This window comes from Lontra canadensis, unplaced genomic scaffold (genome assembly GCF_010015895.1).
Source record: "Lontra canadensis isolate GAN:19392208 unplaced genomic scaffold, GSC_riverotter_1.0 scaffold85, whole genome shotgun sequence".
NCBI lineage: Eukaryota > Metazoa > Chordata > Mammalia > Carnivora > Mustelidae > Lontra > Lontra canadensis.
The window spans coordinates 6802763-6821060 of NW_022631079.1; the positions used below are offsets into that span (position 1 = coordinate 6802763).

The 18298-nt window shown below is 37.7% G+C and overlaps 1 protein-coding gene across 9 annotated transcripts in view; it reads right to left on the reverse strand.

Annotated features, from left to right (window-relative positions):
- The window catches only part of RYR2 (ryanodine receptor 2), a 740314-nt gene that overhangs the window by 121033 nt on the left and 600983 nt on the right, over window positions 1-18298 (reverse strand). For all 9 annotated transcript variants that reach the window (XM_032883093.1, XM_032883091.1, XM_032883088.1 and 6 more), the window contains 7 exons: window positions 14685-14745; window positions 13266-13504; window positions 11690-11771; window positions 6570-6700; window positions 3162-3482; window positions 1480-1720; window positions 969-1056 (listed from right to left, as the gene is read on the reverse strand). In XM_032883093.1, coding sequence (XP_032738984.1) covers window positions 969-1056; window positions 1480-1720; window positions 3162-3482; window positions 6570-6700; window positions 11690-11771; window positions 13266-13504; window positions 14685-14745 — 1163 coding nt within the window. The remainder of the gene's footprint in view (window positions 1-968; window positions 1057-1479; window positions 1721-3161; window positions 3483-6569; window positions 6701-11689; window positions 11772-13265; window positions 13505-14684; window positions 14746-18298) is intronic.

Below are 18298 nucleotides of genomic sequence, written 5' to 3' on the forward strand. Positions count from 1 at the left end.
TGATGAAAATTCACTAAAGATGTACTTTATAAATTCTATCAACAGAATTCCTAGAAGGAGCTATATTTTACTCTAACATGTGAACAAAAGCAAACTCCTGTAGAAACATAAGTATGGGGTGCCTGGGTGGCTCAATGGGTTAAAGCCTCTGCTTTCGGCTCAGGTCATGATCCCAGAGTCCTGGGATCGAGTTCCGCATCAGACTCTGCTCAGTAGGGAGCCTGCTTCCCTTTCTCTCTCTGCCTACTTGTGATCTCTGTCAAATAAATAAATAAAATCTTTAAAAAAAAAAAAAAAGAAACAAAAAAGAAACATAAGTATGTTCTGATGGAACACATTTAAAGAAGTAGTACCATACAAGTAAACAAGAATTATTCTTGTGACTGGAAAACAAAAGTTCACCTCAGCATTTCTCAAACTAGGCATGAGGGCTCCTGGGGGCTTAGCAAAACATCTACACAGAGGGAAGCCTGGATGATCTCTATGTTCATGTTACCCTAAAGATTTAGGGGTAAAGGAAAAAGGGAAAAAAAAAAAAAACCCACCATTTATGGAGTGCAACTAAAAACCCCTGTGATATCTTCCCAAACCTGAAAGAGGGTTTATATTCCCTCAAACTACCTAGGGGAATCTGTTCTCTCTCCACACCAGCTAAGTGATACCTAGGAAGCAACCTCGAGAAACATTATCATAGGTATTTACTAAGGAGACAGGAACATTGGTTAAAAACGTGTAACTCCTCAGGGCACCTGGGTGGCTCAGTCAGTTAAGGGGCTGCCTTTGGCTTGGGTCATGATCCCAGGATCCTGGGATTGAGCCCTACATTAGTGGAGAGCCTGCTTCTCCCTCTCTCCCTACTTGTTCTCTGTCAAATAAATAAAATCTTAAAAAAACACACAAACACACACACAAAAATGCGTAAGCCCTTGACCTAACCATAGGAAGTGCTGCCATATTTTCCTACTTACATGGGATTTGGACCAGTAGATAAACACTTCGGCCACCATGCGGAAAAGGTCCTCTGCTTCAGGGTTAGGCTCTTTTAACCACTTTGCCCTAGATCACATAATAAATGAAGTGGTTTCTCAGTTATTCCTTCGAGTTAATTTTTTTTAATAAAAACCACCCACTCAATGTTAAAATTGAAACCAAGTCAGCTAAGGTTGAACCGGGACATCAGAGCTTACAAGTGGCTTCAGAGGCCGTTTGTTTAACATTGAAAACAATTTAAACATTGTAACTGTCAGACTGCTAACTTGAACCCACAAAAGACAGCCTGCTCCGGAACGTGATTTCTGACTATAATGGAGACGCTTGGTGATCTGGAGACGATTTGGAGGTGCTTGTCTCTAAGCATTTGGTTATGTCACAATCATGGACAAGCTCATCATGCAGTCAATGAAGCAAGTCCACTGGCACGTGGGAACCCAGCAAGGTCATGACTGAATCAGAGAAGTTCATCACTTTTGAACACTGTACCTGTTGTAGTCCACAAATCTAATCAGGAGTGGGTAGAAGGCATAGAGGTCTCTAGCCAGCGTGGTGAACTCATCAAGAATGAGAAGTTCTGCCTCGGACATATCCCCCCTGGCCTCCGCCTTCAGATGGTCCTCCTCAGACACCACCATTGCCGCTTTTTTCTTGAGTTTCTCCATTAATGGCAAGAAATGAGTTTTTAGGAGCTGAGGTTTCACTTTATTTATAATAGGCTGCGAAAAAACTGTTCGAAGACAGACATTAATATTCTGCCCTGCATCAACATTTGTTAAAGTGAAGACAGATTATAATTACAATTGTAATTGCACGATCTACACAACCCCTCCTCCCCTAGCACGTGGCTTCTTTCAGGATTCAGCCTGTGCCTCAGCCATTTTTCCAGTCCCAAACCTAATTGCACAGTTGCTGTTCAAAAATGATTACTGAATTGAATTTGATGTGCTTTCTTGTTTTTTGTTTTTAATTGGCAGCTAATTTGGAATAGAAAAAAAAAAAAAAAACAGAAACATGTTCATTCACTTTAGAAATCAATTATTCTCACAAAAAGAAGAAAAAATCCCCAAATGGAAAAGGTTCCTCTGGTCCTTTCTTTACAAGGAATATGTACCACTGAATAATTATGAGAGGACATCTAGTTGTATCACTTCTGCTTTCCCATCCTGGTACCAGTGGAAGACTTACATTGCATGGGAACTGTTATTTTATTTACTAATAATAGATGTATAAAAGAGAAAACACCCTACCCAAATTAGTAAGACATTGGTGTATTACTGTGTTTTTTAAGTAAATAACTAATTTCCCTCTTTCCTTCCCCCCTTTCCTTCCCTTCCTTCCCTCTTCCTCTCTCTCTGAATTTAATTCTTTAAAATCCTTCTTTTCACCCTTGAAACTGATTCCTGGGGCATCTATATGCCTCAGTCAGTTAAGCATCTGCCTTCAGCTCAGGTCATGATCTCGGGGTCCTGGAATGGAGCCCTATGTTGGGCTCCCTGCTCAGAAGGGGAGTCTGCTTCTCCCTCTCCCTCTCCCTGTGTGTGTTCTCTCTCAAATAATAAATAAAATCTTAAAAAAAAAAAAAGTTGCTTCCCATTATCCAACTTAAATAGTGCAATGATAAACAAATGTAAATTTTTGACTGCATGTTTTGCTTTTCTTCCCCCACTCCTAAAAAGATGAATTGTTAAAAGGGGAATGTTTCAAAATCCAGTTTTATTTTTCTGTCTACTGAATCATTAGTTTTCACCCTGCATTTACTGACTAATCTTACAGAGACTGTTCAACCAGGAAAATGTTTACGTGCTTAAAAGTTGTAACAACAACAACAAAAATGTTGTAACAATATGGCAAGTTACCTGATGCTTAATTCAATCTACATTTTTTTAAAAGAACAGTATGGCAGAAATAATATTTTTAATATTTTTTGACAACAGAAGAAAATATTGATAAAGACTAAGATGGGAAACTTATAGTCTTCTGTATTTCATTTTTTAAAAGTTTGTTTATTTAGGTAATCTCTACACCCAACGTGGGGCTCGAACTCATGACTCCGAGATCAAGAGCCACAGACTCTACTGACTGAGCCAGCCAGGTGCCCCTAGTGTTCTGATTTCAAATCCTTTCGGAGATAAAACAAATAAAGCAGTGCTTTCCTTTCCAATTCTCACCTGCTAACCTCTTCATCCAGGCGCCCTCATCAATTCCCAAGTTGTTATATATGATTTTCAATATATTCCCCAGGAGCGTGTTCATGTGCTCGGAGTTCAGCGCCGTGCAGCACATTTCAACCCTTTCCGGGTTGTTTTCGGGTCCGTGCTCCCACCAACGGGACATGTAGCTGCAAAGCATGGGCAGTATGACTTCCATCACATGGGGCATTTGTGTGTAGCGAATGCCAGACTCGGCTAATTCCACAATTTCTTCCATGAGTTTCTCCAAAGATGGTATATTTGGGCAAACATCTTCCACATTAGTTGGCAAATTGAGAGCTAGAGAAACACACATAAAAATGAACTGTGTTCAGGGAAAGAACAGACAGATGATGACAGCCAGACTTCTAGAAGATGCAAGCAACCATTCCATGCTGGATTCAAAACTCAGCAAGGCTGGCCATGCCTTCAGTTGGCTCCCTCTCTCTCTCTAGTCACAGCAGCCACCAAACTTTCATTCTTTTTCCCAAATTCCTATCCCACCACCAGCCCCTTAAGATCAGCAAACAACCATTTCTTCTACTTCAGAGAAAACCAGGATATCAAATGCCTCTGCCCACAAGTCTTCTGGAAGGTCCACCCTCTCATGTCTGCTCCCCATTTTCAGTGCAAAGAGCTGTGCGCTCCCTGTTCACGGTCTGGCCTGTGTTCTCAATGGAGAGTCCGCCACCCTGCAGGGGCCTTGCTGGGCTTCTCCAGCCCCTTGCTCCGTAGGATTTCCTATCTCCTCCCCAGCAGCCTGTACCTATACTTCCAGTCTCCCCTGGGTTAATTAGCTTTCTAGCAATGAAGTCCTCTGCTTCCCACCGCTTACCCATTCCCCTCTTTCACAGATCCGTACCCCACTAACTGATATGGGGGCTTTCCCATCACTCACAGAATTTCTTCTTCCTTAACTTCAAAACATTCATTCAGTCTTCCTGACTCCCTCCTGAACACTGTAAGGCTCCTTTCCAGGCTGTTTGCTCCTTGACAAACTTTTAAATGTTGTGAATTCTCTTTTCTTTTTACCTTGAATTCTCTTTTCTTTTTTGCCTTCTGCGTTTGCCTGGGTGATTGTGGCCATTCCTATGGGCTTCTGCTATAAGCTAATAGCTCTCAAAGCCAGATTTCTGAAAACCTTTGCATATAATACTGAGTGTTTTCAAAGCAGCTTAAAACACAATGGATCCAAATTTAAACTGGACCCTTCCTCTCCCGCCTACCTCCTGAGCATGTCTTGGTGAAGAAAACATTATGCAGTCAGTCTCCCAGACCAGAAACTGAGAAGAAATTTCCAGGCTGTAATGCTCTCGCGTTTCCCACACAATAGGACAAGAGCTCCAGGACCTCTCACAACCATGACATCCTCCATCCAAGGAAGGCTTCATGTCCCGTGTCTCCTGAATTACCACAACCATTCTCTGAATCGGTGACTCATACCCGTTTACCTTCTCAACTTCTGTCAGGATGGATTTCTACAATGCTGACCTACTCATGTACTCCTCTTCCTAAAGCCAACAGAAAGATCCTGTTTGTGTGGTGCAGTGCCCACTCCTTCCCTAAAAAAGAAAGCCTACTTCACCTGGTTTTCCATTCTTTCCCTCCCTCTGAATTCTGCACCCCCCTCCCCTGAGGGCTTGCAGTCTCTCCGAATGTACCAGAGTTTCAGGGTTCCTAATTTCAAGATTCCTCTCAAATCAACTCAGTGAAGTCTTTCCTGGGGTCCCAGGCTAAACCTGCATTTTGGTGTCCTTCTTGTTCTTTATTCTGAATTCTATCGCATAAGCCTATCAGTCCCTCTCCTTCTGCAACTAAAAACTTCCTGAGAGAAAGAATCCAGTCTTGCTCATGCTTGTATCAAATCTCCGCCTTCCACCCCAATGTACACCATAATTACTTGTCCAATGACTAAAACAGGAATGAAAGGGAATCATTCACCCCAATTCCTTTACTTTGTTATGCAAAGGAGCTGTTACAGAAACAAAAGCAGGTAGATTATCTGCTCTGTGCATTTTATTATCTGTAATGAATAACAAATCTGCTTCATTCTGGGCTCACAGCGAAAGTATTAATCAGTCAAAAATCCTAAATAAGACGTAATAAGGCAGGTTTACACAGATGATTCATAGCTCAAACTCAACCATATTTGACTATTTACAAATATACTGTGGAATTTATACAGAGAAATATTGCTAAGTCACACTGCTGAATGCTGAATTTTTCTTTAACTTCCTGTTATATGAAATTAGAATTATAAAATGGGCAAATTAAATAATGATTACTTGAGTTTGTAAAAGATTTCTTACTTGATATAAGGCATTATAAAATCAATATAACCAGCAGCTCCCCTAAAAACATGAGCTCGTTACACAGAGAAATAATCTCATTAACAGAGAGATACGTATTTGTTAACAGCAAACAGCTCTTGTCCAAGTTTTGAGAACTCTTTGGAGAGTTCTCTTTGGGGAGAGAGGCTATTGGAGAGCAAATAAAATACAGTATACTGTATTAGACTTAGGAATTCAAATAGAAAAGTGATATTAGAGGACATCTCTGTACCATTCAGGTCTTGAGAACTGTTTGGTTTGCTTTAAAAGCCTCATTAGAAAAAATAACTACTTTTTAAAGTATTTCTTATCCAAGTCCATTTAAATCCTAGTAAGTAAATCCTATAATAGGTTCTTATTGACCGACCCTTGAAATCATCAGGAATGGTTTTATGAGCTTTTCAACTGGGATGGTGGAAATGAGCCCACCTAAATAGAACAATAGATTTTCCCAAGTGAAAAGCAACAGGAAGCATATTATATTTATAGATGCCTAGTATACATATAGGCATAAAAATCTTAAATATATGCATACTAAGGTTGGGTTCAAATTTAAGTCACTGACTAATTGTGTCTCAAATTTATAATTTTTTAAATGATAGTAATTGGACTAAACTATTAGGAAAAAACACATAGAATAAAGCTGTCCCAATAAGATGGATGTATCTGGTGAACAAAAAAACCCAGAAAGGTACAAATCCATAAATGTAACAAATAAGAACACCATGTACTTGCTGATTATTAGAGATAACTGAATCAGAGATCAGATTGACCTACTTTTTCAATTTCTGCTGATTATTTTGTCTTATTTTTAAGAGTGTTAATTTGTCTGTGATTCATTAACTTAGAAGAAATTAAATGAATTTTCTTTTATAGATACTATGAGAATACTATATAACATTCTAAAAAAAAATCCAAATAATATTTAGGAACAAATAGCACTGGAGATAATAAACTGAAATGGCCCATTTAAAAAAAAAAATCAATGTAGGAAAATAAAACAAATGTCATTAAGTTTCAACTTCATATCTCAAGTACGAACATGCTTCTGTGTTACCTGCTCTTTCTCGTGAGGACTTAGTATTGTAGATAGAATAAATGTTATGTTTGTCGAGATGAGTTTCCAAAAATGCTACAGGAAAGGCACCAGCAAAAGCAGCAAGACATTCTCCTAATGCAGAACGTTGCCTGCAAGTGGAAAACATTTATGGTTTTTATGTCCTCCAAGTGAATGACTAAAGAAGTTAGAGTAAAATTAACCAGTTTAACCTACAAGAGGGATAGTACTAGTGCTACCAATAAAATTAACTCCAAAATCCAATTTTTGTATTTCAAAACAACATATGCTTTCAATAGCACAGTCCTGCCATTTAAAAAAAAAAAAAAAAAGGCTAAATTATCTGTTAAAAAAAAAGACCAAATTCCCTGTCAAATCCCTTCACAAGTTCGGACATGTCTTTTGCTTTGCTTTCTTTCTTCACATCTTTTTTAAAAACACAATGACCTAGTGGAGAATTCTTGGTAGGTGAATAAATGCATTAATAAACATTAAAAAAATAAAGGATTCACACCAATACACTAGAACAATATTTTGAAAATTTACTATGCATAAGTAATTTCAGGTAGCTAAAAAATAGTGAGACATAATAAATGTCAAAAACTATTAATTACACTCAAAATTGACTTATCATTTTTAGGGGATGGAAGAAGTTTAAGGATTCATGCTGTGATCAGTTGATTTAGGGGAGGGTATGACCCAAAGCTGTCCCTGCCACTGACAAAAATTCCCTCTTTCCCTTGGTTACCTACGGCATCCAAGGATTCACTGGCACATTGTTTATTAAATGCAGACCAATTTGAGAGTTATTTTGGTATATTATGACCTTCTTAAATTATTGTGTATAAATGTTTTATTTTCAAAGTCAATAAAATGTAATTAAGAAAAGATTACATAATTCACTTGGTAGTTCTAAATTTCTAACTGAAAAATATATGATTACTTAAAATTAACAAGGTCTGATTTTCTAATATTTTAAATTAAAATGATTAGAAATTTAGTCAGCTACGAGAAAATGTCCCTTCATAGAATGACACTGAATAACAGAGTTTAATTCAAACATCAAATAACATTTCATTGTTAAAAATAATTTAGGATACCAAGAAATTACAAGGGCTACAGGGCTTTGCTTCAGACAGAACTGAGTCCCAAACTTATTCCTAATACTTGTATTACTACTGGAAAATTACTCATTTGCTTTCCTCACCTAAAATTAAGGATGCAGAACTGCAAAATTTCTGGCACATATTATGAGTCAACAAATGTTTGAAAATAATGAGGATATATTTATTCAAGAATTTAATAGTCTAAAATGTTTCCTGTATGACTCCAAAATAACTTATTCCTTTACATCTGACTGGACGAGTCCTTTTATTTCATTAACAATTCATGTGACCTATTTAATAATTTACTTTAAAATTTTGATTCAACTAGTAATTCTCAGACCAACTCTGATCATTTGTGTTGGTATTCTGGAAATAGCAATTTTTTTTAGATGACTCTTATTAAAATATCTAAATTTTCCTTTTTTCTTAAGATTTTATTTATTTATTGGGGGGGTAGCAAGCATGAATCGGGGAGGGGCAAAGGGAGAGGGAGAGAGAGAATCTCAAGCAGATTCTATGCTGAGCACAGAGCCAGACTCGGGGCTCAGTCTCCCGACCCTGAGATCATGGCCTGAGCTGAAATCAAGAGCCAGATACTTAAGTGACTAAACCACCCAGACACCCCAATATCTACATTTTTCTCAAGTTATAGTGTTACTTTTTCATTTTCTCAAAATATCTTTCACTCATCTTTTGATTTTCATTTTTATATTCTCCCAAATGACTTTATAATTGCAAACAAAGAAAAAACATGTATCTTTTTTTAGAACCTAACAAAAGGATCCCAAATTTTATCCAACCCTCCCCCTCCCCCCAAAAAACAACCAGAAAACAAAAACAAAACAGAGGTAACAAGAGCGACAACAGCAGCCCTGCTAAGGTAATGAGAGAGTCTGGACTACCGGATATTAAAATGTATCACAAACTACTAACAATTCAGGCCACACGGTAATGATCTAATCCTTTAAAAAATCAAATAATAGAATGGGACAGAGGTTCTAAAAATACAATCTACTAAATGTATTACCTCAGAATATGATGGTTTCATTTTAAATCAGCAAATAAAAGAAATATTTAATAAATCACTACTTGGGGAGGGAGTTGGGGGGATAAGTGAAATAGGTTAATGAGGATTAAGAGGCACAAACTTCTAGATATAAAATAAGTCACAGAGGGGCACCTGGGTGGCTCAGTCGGTTAAGCGTCTGACTCTTAATTTTGGCTCAGGTCATGATCTCAGTGTAGTGGGACAGAGCCCCAGGTCTGGATTCCCACTCAGTGGGGAGTCTACTTGAGGATTCTCTCTCCCTGCCTCACCCTCTCTCTCCCTCATTGCGCTCACTCTCTCTCTAAAATAAATCTTTAAAAACAATAAAATAAGTCACAGAGATGAAAAGTGCAGCATAGGGAATACAGTCGATAATATTGTAACAGTGTTGCCTGATGATACATGTAACTACATTTACGGTGGTGAACACAGAGTAATGTACACAACTGTCCAATCACTACCCAGTATACCTGAAACTAATGTGACATTGTATGCCAGCTAGATTTCTATTAAAAATCAATACTTTCCAGGTGGTGGATGATTTTAGACATTTAATTTAAATTCCATGTAACACTAAAGAGAACTATGAAATTCAGATTCATTTCTAGTAAATTCCCTTCTTACTCCAGAAAGGATCACTTCAGACATTCTCTACTTGCCTACTTCTTACATTTCCTTTTTCAACCATCACTTGGCTGAGGCATACTTCATAGAGAAAATGGAAGCTATCCGACACAGACCCATTTATACCTGATTTATCTACTAATCTACTACCTGCTTTCCACTGAATGGAGGAAAGTTCTATAAAAAAAAATCATGTTCTCAAAAAAAAAAAACAAAACATGTTCTCAAACATACATTCTCAAGTACCCCATTGTCATTCTCTTTATTGTCTGCTTATTCACACACTATAACGTGCCAGTATGACATTTTCCACTTTATTTGTTTTGTTTTCTGTTTCCCCATTAGGTATAAGCTCTTTAAGAATAGCCCTCTATCTTGCTTACTGCTGTATCAGAGAACCTGGCATTTAATCCTTATTTATTGAATGAGCAAAGGATTAAAAAGCTAAATTTAAACAACTAAGAGAATGAAAAACCTAAGAGAATAAATATTTGAATTTCTAACGGTTATAAGTATGGTATAACCTGTCTAAAAATATTACATTAAGGGAAATAAAAACCCATGAGATAATTAATAGGTTATATAAAAATCAAAATTCCCATGTCCTAAAACATTATCTGTACATGATTTTATATATAATCACTATGAAGTTATGAAAATGCTGAAAGTCACAAAGATGGTAGAAATAACAGGCAAGAGGTTAATAGTTTTAATTAATAAAATTCATTCATCAACAACACAGTAATAAAAAAATGTGTAACAGATATGAAAGGTAATTCACAAAATAAAGAAAAATGACAAACCACACAAAGAAAGGGTAGGAACCAGGAATTAGGGAAATACATTTGAAAAGACAAACTGAACCCCATTTTTAACTGTTATATTTTTAAATAGTAAAAAGAGTAACAGAAATGAAGAAAATGTGAGGAAATAAGGATTCTGTTATAAAACTTGACAGTGTCAACTGAATCAATTTTCTGAAGAGACAGTGAGATGTGTATCATAATTATTATATGTCTAGTACTCTTTAACCCACATTTCTAAATTCTGAGATTATAGCTAAAATAAATAAAAAGAAATATACGCAGAAAACTATGAACGTAGATTTAGCATTATCTATGGAAATGAGAAAAACAGCCTGCAAATCAAACATAAAGTAACATTTCAATAAATTATAAAAATTCCTTAGTATAAAATATTTTGAAGCCATAAAAATCATATGAAAATAGAGATTAATTAAAAGGGCTGCTAAGGGGTGCCTGGGTAGCACAACTTGGACTCTTGATTTTGGCTCAGGTCATGATCTCAGGGTCATGAGATTAAGCCCGGCATCCAGCTCTGCACTCAGCATGGGTCTGTTTGAGAGTCTTCTGCTCCCGCTGCCCCTTTCCCCACCTCTCATGCTCACTCATGCACTCACACTCCCCAGAACAAATACATAAATCTTAAAAAAAAAAAAAAAAAAACTGGTAAAAAATATGTAGCATGAACTGAATTATCCTTTTACATTGATTTACTGTCCTATCTCTATGCACTTGCAACCATATTTTAATTATTGATACTTTATAAGTTGTAATATCTGGTAGGCCAAATGAGTACCCTTCCATCGCTTTGTCCTCTCTCAAAATTTTATTGGCTAGTCTTATGAGTTATTCTTTCAAATGAACTTTTAAATTATTTTGTCAAATTTAATAAAAAGCAAATTTCCACTTGAAATTGTGTTATAGTTAACTATAGATTACTTGGGGAGAATTTACATCTTTTCAATATTATTCCATCAGAATATCCATTCATTTATGAATTTTATTTATCAGTCTTCTCTCTGAATGTCATTTTCTTTAGTCTAACAGTTTAATAAAACTTTTTCTCTTCTCTTTTTCACAGAAATCTTTTAATGGAATCACCAGTGACCTCTTATCTTCAATGTAGTGGAGAGTCCTTATCTTGACCTGTCCACATCATCTGATAATCTCTTCCTCTTGAACGTAAGAACATGAAAAAATAAAGCTCATTCTAATGACTGCCAATATTCATGCTCATTTTGCTTTTCAAACATATAATGAGAAACTGTTCCAGCAGACTCCTTCATAAAACTCATAAACACCCTCTTTAATCTTTACATTAGCTTTACCATTATTGCTTTACCTTTTTTCCCCCACAAAATTTGGTTGAATCTTATTATATCAATTCAAATTCAGCTTAAAGATTGTTCTATTACTCCCAAGGAATTCAATATATTAATCTGGTTGTTTAGTTTATAACTAAGGAAAAACTGATAAAGCAAAGATTTGAAACAAATCTTGAAACAGCTTTAATACAAAGTTAAAGTTTTTAAATCTTACCTTTCCACATAAATACTTTTGCTGGTTCCTAGAGCGTACAAGCTAGTCAGAATTCTGTAACATGAAACCTGTACATCTTCCACTAAGGAAAAACAGAAACAAGAACAAAAAATACTTGTTATTTATATGTTGTCCTAAAAAAGTTTAGGCTGAAACCAAAATTCCATACTGAGGGTATGCTAGTATTTTAGCCTTTAAAAAAAGCAAAATTAGAACAAATAGATAAGTAAAATGAAATATAAAAACTATTTCCCAAACTGAATCCTTTGCTTTAAGGAGCTGAAAGCATTCCAAAGAATATAGTATAATTATTGAGAACATCCTCAAGAACATTTTTTAATAATTTTTCTCTAGATAGAAGAAAAAAGGATTTCTTCGAGAATAAAATTAAACATGAGACTGTCTGGGAGGAGAGGCAGATTCTGTCTCCTCTTCTGACAGGATACAAAGACTATGTCTTTTATTTTAACCCCTAAGCCAACAATAAACAATGTTGGAGAAGGTAGTGAGTTAGTGATTATTTCTGACCCAACATTAAAGGCATAGGTAATTCAAGCCTAAAGTGATGCAAGAAAATAAAATAAAATGTTACACATGATCTATGATGCAAGATGACATGTTTAAGAGGCAAAACCCCCTAAGAACCCTGGGTTTTTAATTCCAGTGCTTCTACCATTTCTTAAAGAGTCTACCATGATAGGAATGGAGAAATCATTCCTGTGTTCCAGAGCTGTTCCCACATCCACTCTGCACTGAAAGCAATGTTCCTATAATGGTTTAAGGAAATGTTTAGTGAGTAGCAGTGGTGTTCCCCACTGAGTAAAGCAGTGGTTTTCACCCAGAGCTCTGCTTCACCTGGGAGACCTGCAAGGCTGGGGGTCTGAGTAGGTGTGTCTGCCCTGAAGACCCACATGCCTGTTTAACAAGGGCTTACATCTTCTTTCATGTTCATATCAGCAGGAGAGCAGGAAACTGGGACAGGTCTGATATTATTTTTATTTTCACATTGTTTTGAGCAATCTGTGGATATTTTTTAAGAATTATGGTTCCAGGCAGAAACAGCTGATTAAATCCCCCATGAAAATAGACTGAAACCTATAAACAAAAAATACGTGAGCCACCCTAGTAGACCAATGATTTACACAGATTTTGTTGCCGTCATCTCCCTATTCGTTGGTCACACATCTTGTGGAAACAATCAGCACTGACTCAGAGATAATTCGAAAACATTTAATGTTGCATGTCCCATGCTTCAACTGCACTGGGAAAATTCCATGGAAGGAGAGAACACAGAAATAGTAAAAATTGGAACCTGGGCTTCAATGAGGTGGAAGTGAGAGCCCACAGCCACGACCTTAGCGCTCCTTTCTGGGAATCCACGTGACTCGGGGACCTAACTCTATAAAAATGGTTTCTGTAACTCAAATGCCAACCTAATAATGTTGTGCAGAAGAAAAAAACAAAAAAAGAAATGTGTGTTTTAATGAGTCGGCAGGGTTTCAGTAACTAGATGGAGCTTTTATGATTTCTCATTGTACTATTAGATAATGAGACTCTAAGTAACAGATTTACATACATATTAGATCTTCTCCAAACTGATGCTGGCCAATATGCTCGAATAATGACGACAGCATCGGCAACAGAGCCACTGTGGTGTAATTGATAATCTGAGTGACACCTCGGGGTTGGTTTCGGGTGTGGGTGAACTGGCCCTGCTTGAGGTTCTCCATGGTCTTCTCCAGATCCTCCGCGGCGTTGTCCAGAAAAGCTCGGAGTGCGCTTTTAACACTCTCTAAGCCAGTCTTCATCACAGTCCTACGAAGGAAAGAAGGGAGCAAGTGGGATACAAATCAAACATGCTTCTACCTCTATTTACCCATTACAGTCAGTCAACTAAATCTTTTTAATTCACTCCCAATTTTTCCAGTGTACTTGAACTCAGAGCAGTATGGCTCTGTAAGCCCGTCACCTTTCCTGAATGCCCTCGCAGTCCAAGTAATTAGGACGCTGATCCAAAGTCAGTGATAATGCTCTTGTTTTTTCTACCACCATTTTCAAATATGGAGAGCGTTTGTTTTATACTCTGACAAAAAAAAAAAAAAACACAGTTTTTGAGCCCTTTGACTTAATCCTAAATCCAAGACAACCAGAATGTTTCCTGAGGCAATGAGTGTGAGAGAAACATTGAATCCCAGCTCAACCAAGTCATCAAATGAGATAGATGTTTTTGTGCCTTAAGTGTAGCAGTCAGCTAAATGACCTCCAGAGGAGGAACTTTGTACAGAAGTTACCCTCTAATGCCACTATGTCTAGGAAGAAATGAAGGTATATAATAACATCTACTTTTCTTCATCTATCACACAAAATGCCTCATATAACATTTTAAATGTGACAGTAAATAGCATCATGGCATCTCCTCTATAGGAGACATTTAGGAATTCTTAATTAGATTTATCCTGGATAATAAATGAAACACATGTATGGCTTAAAGGCTGAATCAACCCTGTGAGATACACTGGTTTTGCTTTTAGGCAACCTGTCGGGTTTCCAGTCACGTTGCCAGGAGGGCAGAGTAGAAAGTACACTTACTATGCAATCTTAAGCTTCACTTTACTCATCTATAACATAAGACTAAAACCCTGTTCCTATAAAGCTAAATGTTATCACAAATGCGGAGCACAACAGTACCAGACCCAGAAGCTACGAAGACCTCTGAAGTTGGAGCTCACCCTTTCTCTTGCACGTGATACATTCCCAATTCAACCCTCCATGACATATCTAGATGCCACTGCAATTACTTGAAATTTGAATGACAATTTAGAGAAGATCCTAGAAATAATAAAATGCCATTGTATCTGTCATTTATGAAATATTCTTTTCACCCCCACTTAAGTCTTTATTACAATTCCAAAGAATAAAATCAAGAGATAAGGTGAGTCTTATTATTCTCGCGTGGCACTCCTACAGCCACGTAGACAAAAATGTGTCCACTTACCTGGCATCCAAGGTCTGACCCAAAATATGAAGGCAGTTGACAATTGATGTGGCATCATTTCCTATAGAGGAAACAAAAGGTTGTATAAATTGCGCTGAGGATTTCTCACTGTTCTTTTCTAGAAAGATTTGTGTACCAAAAATTAGTCAATGGTACAATTCCATAATAACTTGATTAAAACGAATTTCTGATACTCAAGTTTGAAATCATGCAGGTTTTCTGCTCAAAAGTGGTTATGCAAATGTAAGGAGAAAAGCAAGAAAGCATGTCTCATCAAAGAGCTGACATACTCAAGAAGCATTCAAAGCACTGTGCCAGGCTGAGGTGTTTTTACTGAATTCTTCAAATATATTCGCCTCCCCATACTGGCTTGTCTTCTTTCTCAGTCAAGTTGTGAGTCAACTTTTCAAGGGAACTCATATGTTTATAAAAGGAGGTGGGCTAAAAGTCTAATAAGTTTAACTCCCTTTTAATTACCCACATGACTCTGCTTTCTGATTCCATCCAACTGCATTAAGATGAATTAATGTGTCTGAATGTTTTTGGTCTTTGGTGGAAAAGAACCAGTAAACTGTCTGGTAAATAAAATCATCAGTGGCTGAAAAAGTTAAATCCTCTTCTTATGAGAGATTTGAAATGGGGATGACTTTTCTTGAAAGTCAGATGAAATTCACCCATTCTCATTGGCATGTTTTGTCAGAAAGTACAAAGATATGAATTATACAATTACTTTGTCTATCCTACTTTGTGATAAAGATACATGAGAGCAAATACACAAAATGATGAATCCAAAGTTACGAACTGGACCACTCACAAGACATTCTGATAAGTTACTTCCTCATTTTATACTTTCCTATTTATAATATATAGTCATTTCCTGGGTCCAGAGATTAACAACTTCCATTGGGATATAAGTTTTTGCATCATTTCTTAATGTTATACTCCTTGTGCAAAAAAAAAATCCTAAAATGAATTAAATATACATGAAAATTAACAACTACCCTGGAATCTGGACAAGCCAGTTTAGTGATCTGATACAGATGAGGAGGGAAAAAAAAGGTATTCATTGCTAGACTCTGAGTTCTTAAGTGAAATGTTCCATTCATCTTGTGCCTTAAGTCTCAGAATTTCTGGTAATAATAAAGGCAAAATAAGCGGAAAGGCAGAATTTGGTATATCCTTGTCTATTGATCATAGTGGCAGTCCTAGAGCTTCCACTGAGGTCCATAGAAGTATTACGCATTTAATGATTCATTCACTCAACAATATTTGTCAAATACTAGGCATTCTCAAAGTCCCAGTAATACGTGAAAGAGAGTTCTCATGGTACTTGCATTTTAATGGGGGACACAGGTAATAAAATATTAAGAAAAAAAAATCAATTGGAAACATAGTATCAGGCTACACTAAAGAAAGTATTTCATATTTGTAGATCATGTTAATTCTGTATAATTAAATAATTTATATTATATGTTATATAATTACTATTTATCTATATCAGGGAATAGGGATTAGAGCAACTTGACAGACTAATATGGTGAGTGGTCACAAAGCCCTTTCTAAGAAAGTAGTACCTGAGCAGAGATTTAAATGAAGGAAGGAATTGTGCATAGATCTGGGAGAAGGACCCAGACAGAGGGGCCAGCATGTGCAAAGGGTCTGAGGCAGAAAATGAAGCTGGTATTCCAGGGAAGGAAGTGGAGGTGGCTGATGCATGATCAAGATTCGGGGGAAAGAAGGGACCTTACGAAGTGGAGAGGAAGGGAGTGGCCAGGTTCTAGAGTCTTGAAACCAGTGGAAGAACTTTTTTTTTTCCCCCAAGTGCAATAGGGAAACATTCTTAAGGTTTTGAACAGGAAGAGAATCTGATTTATATTTTAAAAGGATTAATTCACCATGTGCAAAACTGTGGAAGGGCAAAAGTGAAGCCAGTTAGGAAGCTACTAGAGTCATCTAGAATCAGAGGACTGATGGAATTTAGAATTTATTTTAAAGATTTGCTTATGGCCTGAACGTGAGATGAGAGGGGAAGGAGTCAAGGATATCGAACGACAAGACTGTTTGGGTGACCACCTGTATGAGCAACTGGGTGAATGCTGATAGATCTCCCGATGTGGAAAGGGCACCAAAAAGGAGGGAAGGAGAGAGAAGAGGAGGGGTGGGGGGTGGCAGGCTCTGCATTGGACAGGTTGAATGTGATGGGCCTGCTGATCTCAGGTAGAGAGGCAGAATGGGCAGTGGGTACACAAATCTGGGATGCACAGAACAGATCAGCTGGAGCACCATAAGCATACCGATACGCATACGGAGACTTTCAAAAATTGTGGGCCTGAATGAAATAAGCTACCACGTGCGTAAATACAAAAAACAAAAGGTCTCAGGGCCTCCACTATTTGCAAATAGGAAAGATAAAGAAAATATAGCACAGAAAAGGAGAAAGAGAAGGGCCCAGGAGGAAGACGGGACACAGGGCAATGTGCAACCATTATTGAGCACCAAGTCAGAGAAGCTGGCCCCTTAATCTGGTCCTAAAACTCATGGTTCTTGGGGTGCCTGGGTGGCCCAGTGGGTTAAGCCTCTGCCTTCAGATCGGGTCATGATCTCAGGGTCCTGGGATCAAGCCCCGCATCAGACTCTCTGCTCAGCAGGGATCCTGCTCCCCTCTCTCTCTCTGCCTGCCTCTCTGCCTACTTGTGATCTCTCTCTTTCAAATAAATAAATAAAATCTTTAAAAAAAAAGAAAACAAACCCAAAACTCAGTTCTTTTTCCCTTTCCCTTCCAGTCTGCTATTTCCTCGTATAGATGACCAGTGTTTGTACTTTGTCCTGAGCCTGGCCATGCCCCTTTCCAAAAGAGTGGTTGGGGTATTTTAAACCTCCATTCATAAGAAGGAGGAGTCTCGTAAGGCCCCCACTCATGAGTTGGAACTTTTGTTCCCTGTTGTAGGCCGGCCCCTAGGATAGCGTCTGGCCCACAGTAGGCATTCACTGGAATCTTATGGGTTTTGAAGACAAGGAAACCATACCAGTGGCCAGAAAAGTCCTATGGGTCATGTGGTGAATGTGAAATTTCTGTGATTGCAGACTCACAAGCCCCAAGCTCCGCGAACTGACACATTTCCCTGTGCTCCATGGAAAGTGCCGTATAACTCTGAATGGCAACACCTCAGTAAGAAAAATGATGGAGAAAGGACCCTAACAAACACAGGAAAGGTATTAACAGAATCTTCAACATTTCGTGGCATAGACCAAGCAAAAGCATCTGTTCTATCAGCAGAGGAAAAAGCCCAACTAATGGTTAGTCTTGAAGAGATAAATCTTGTAGTAGGAGTTTTTTGTTTTTTTTTTTTAAGATTTTATTTATGTATTTGACAGAGATCACAAGTAGGCAAAGAGGCAGGCAGAGAGAGAGTGGGGGAAGCAGGCTCCCTGCTGAGCAGAGATCCTGATGTGGGGCTTGATCCCAAGACCCTGAGACCATGACCTGAGCTGAAGGCAGAGGCTTAACCCACTGAGCCACCCAGATGCCTCAGGAGTTTTAAATAAAATAAGAATTGTCCACATACTGCCTTCCTTAAGGCTCCCACATCAACCTCACTAGAAATGTCAATCAT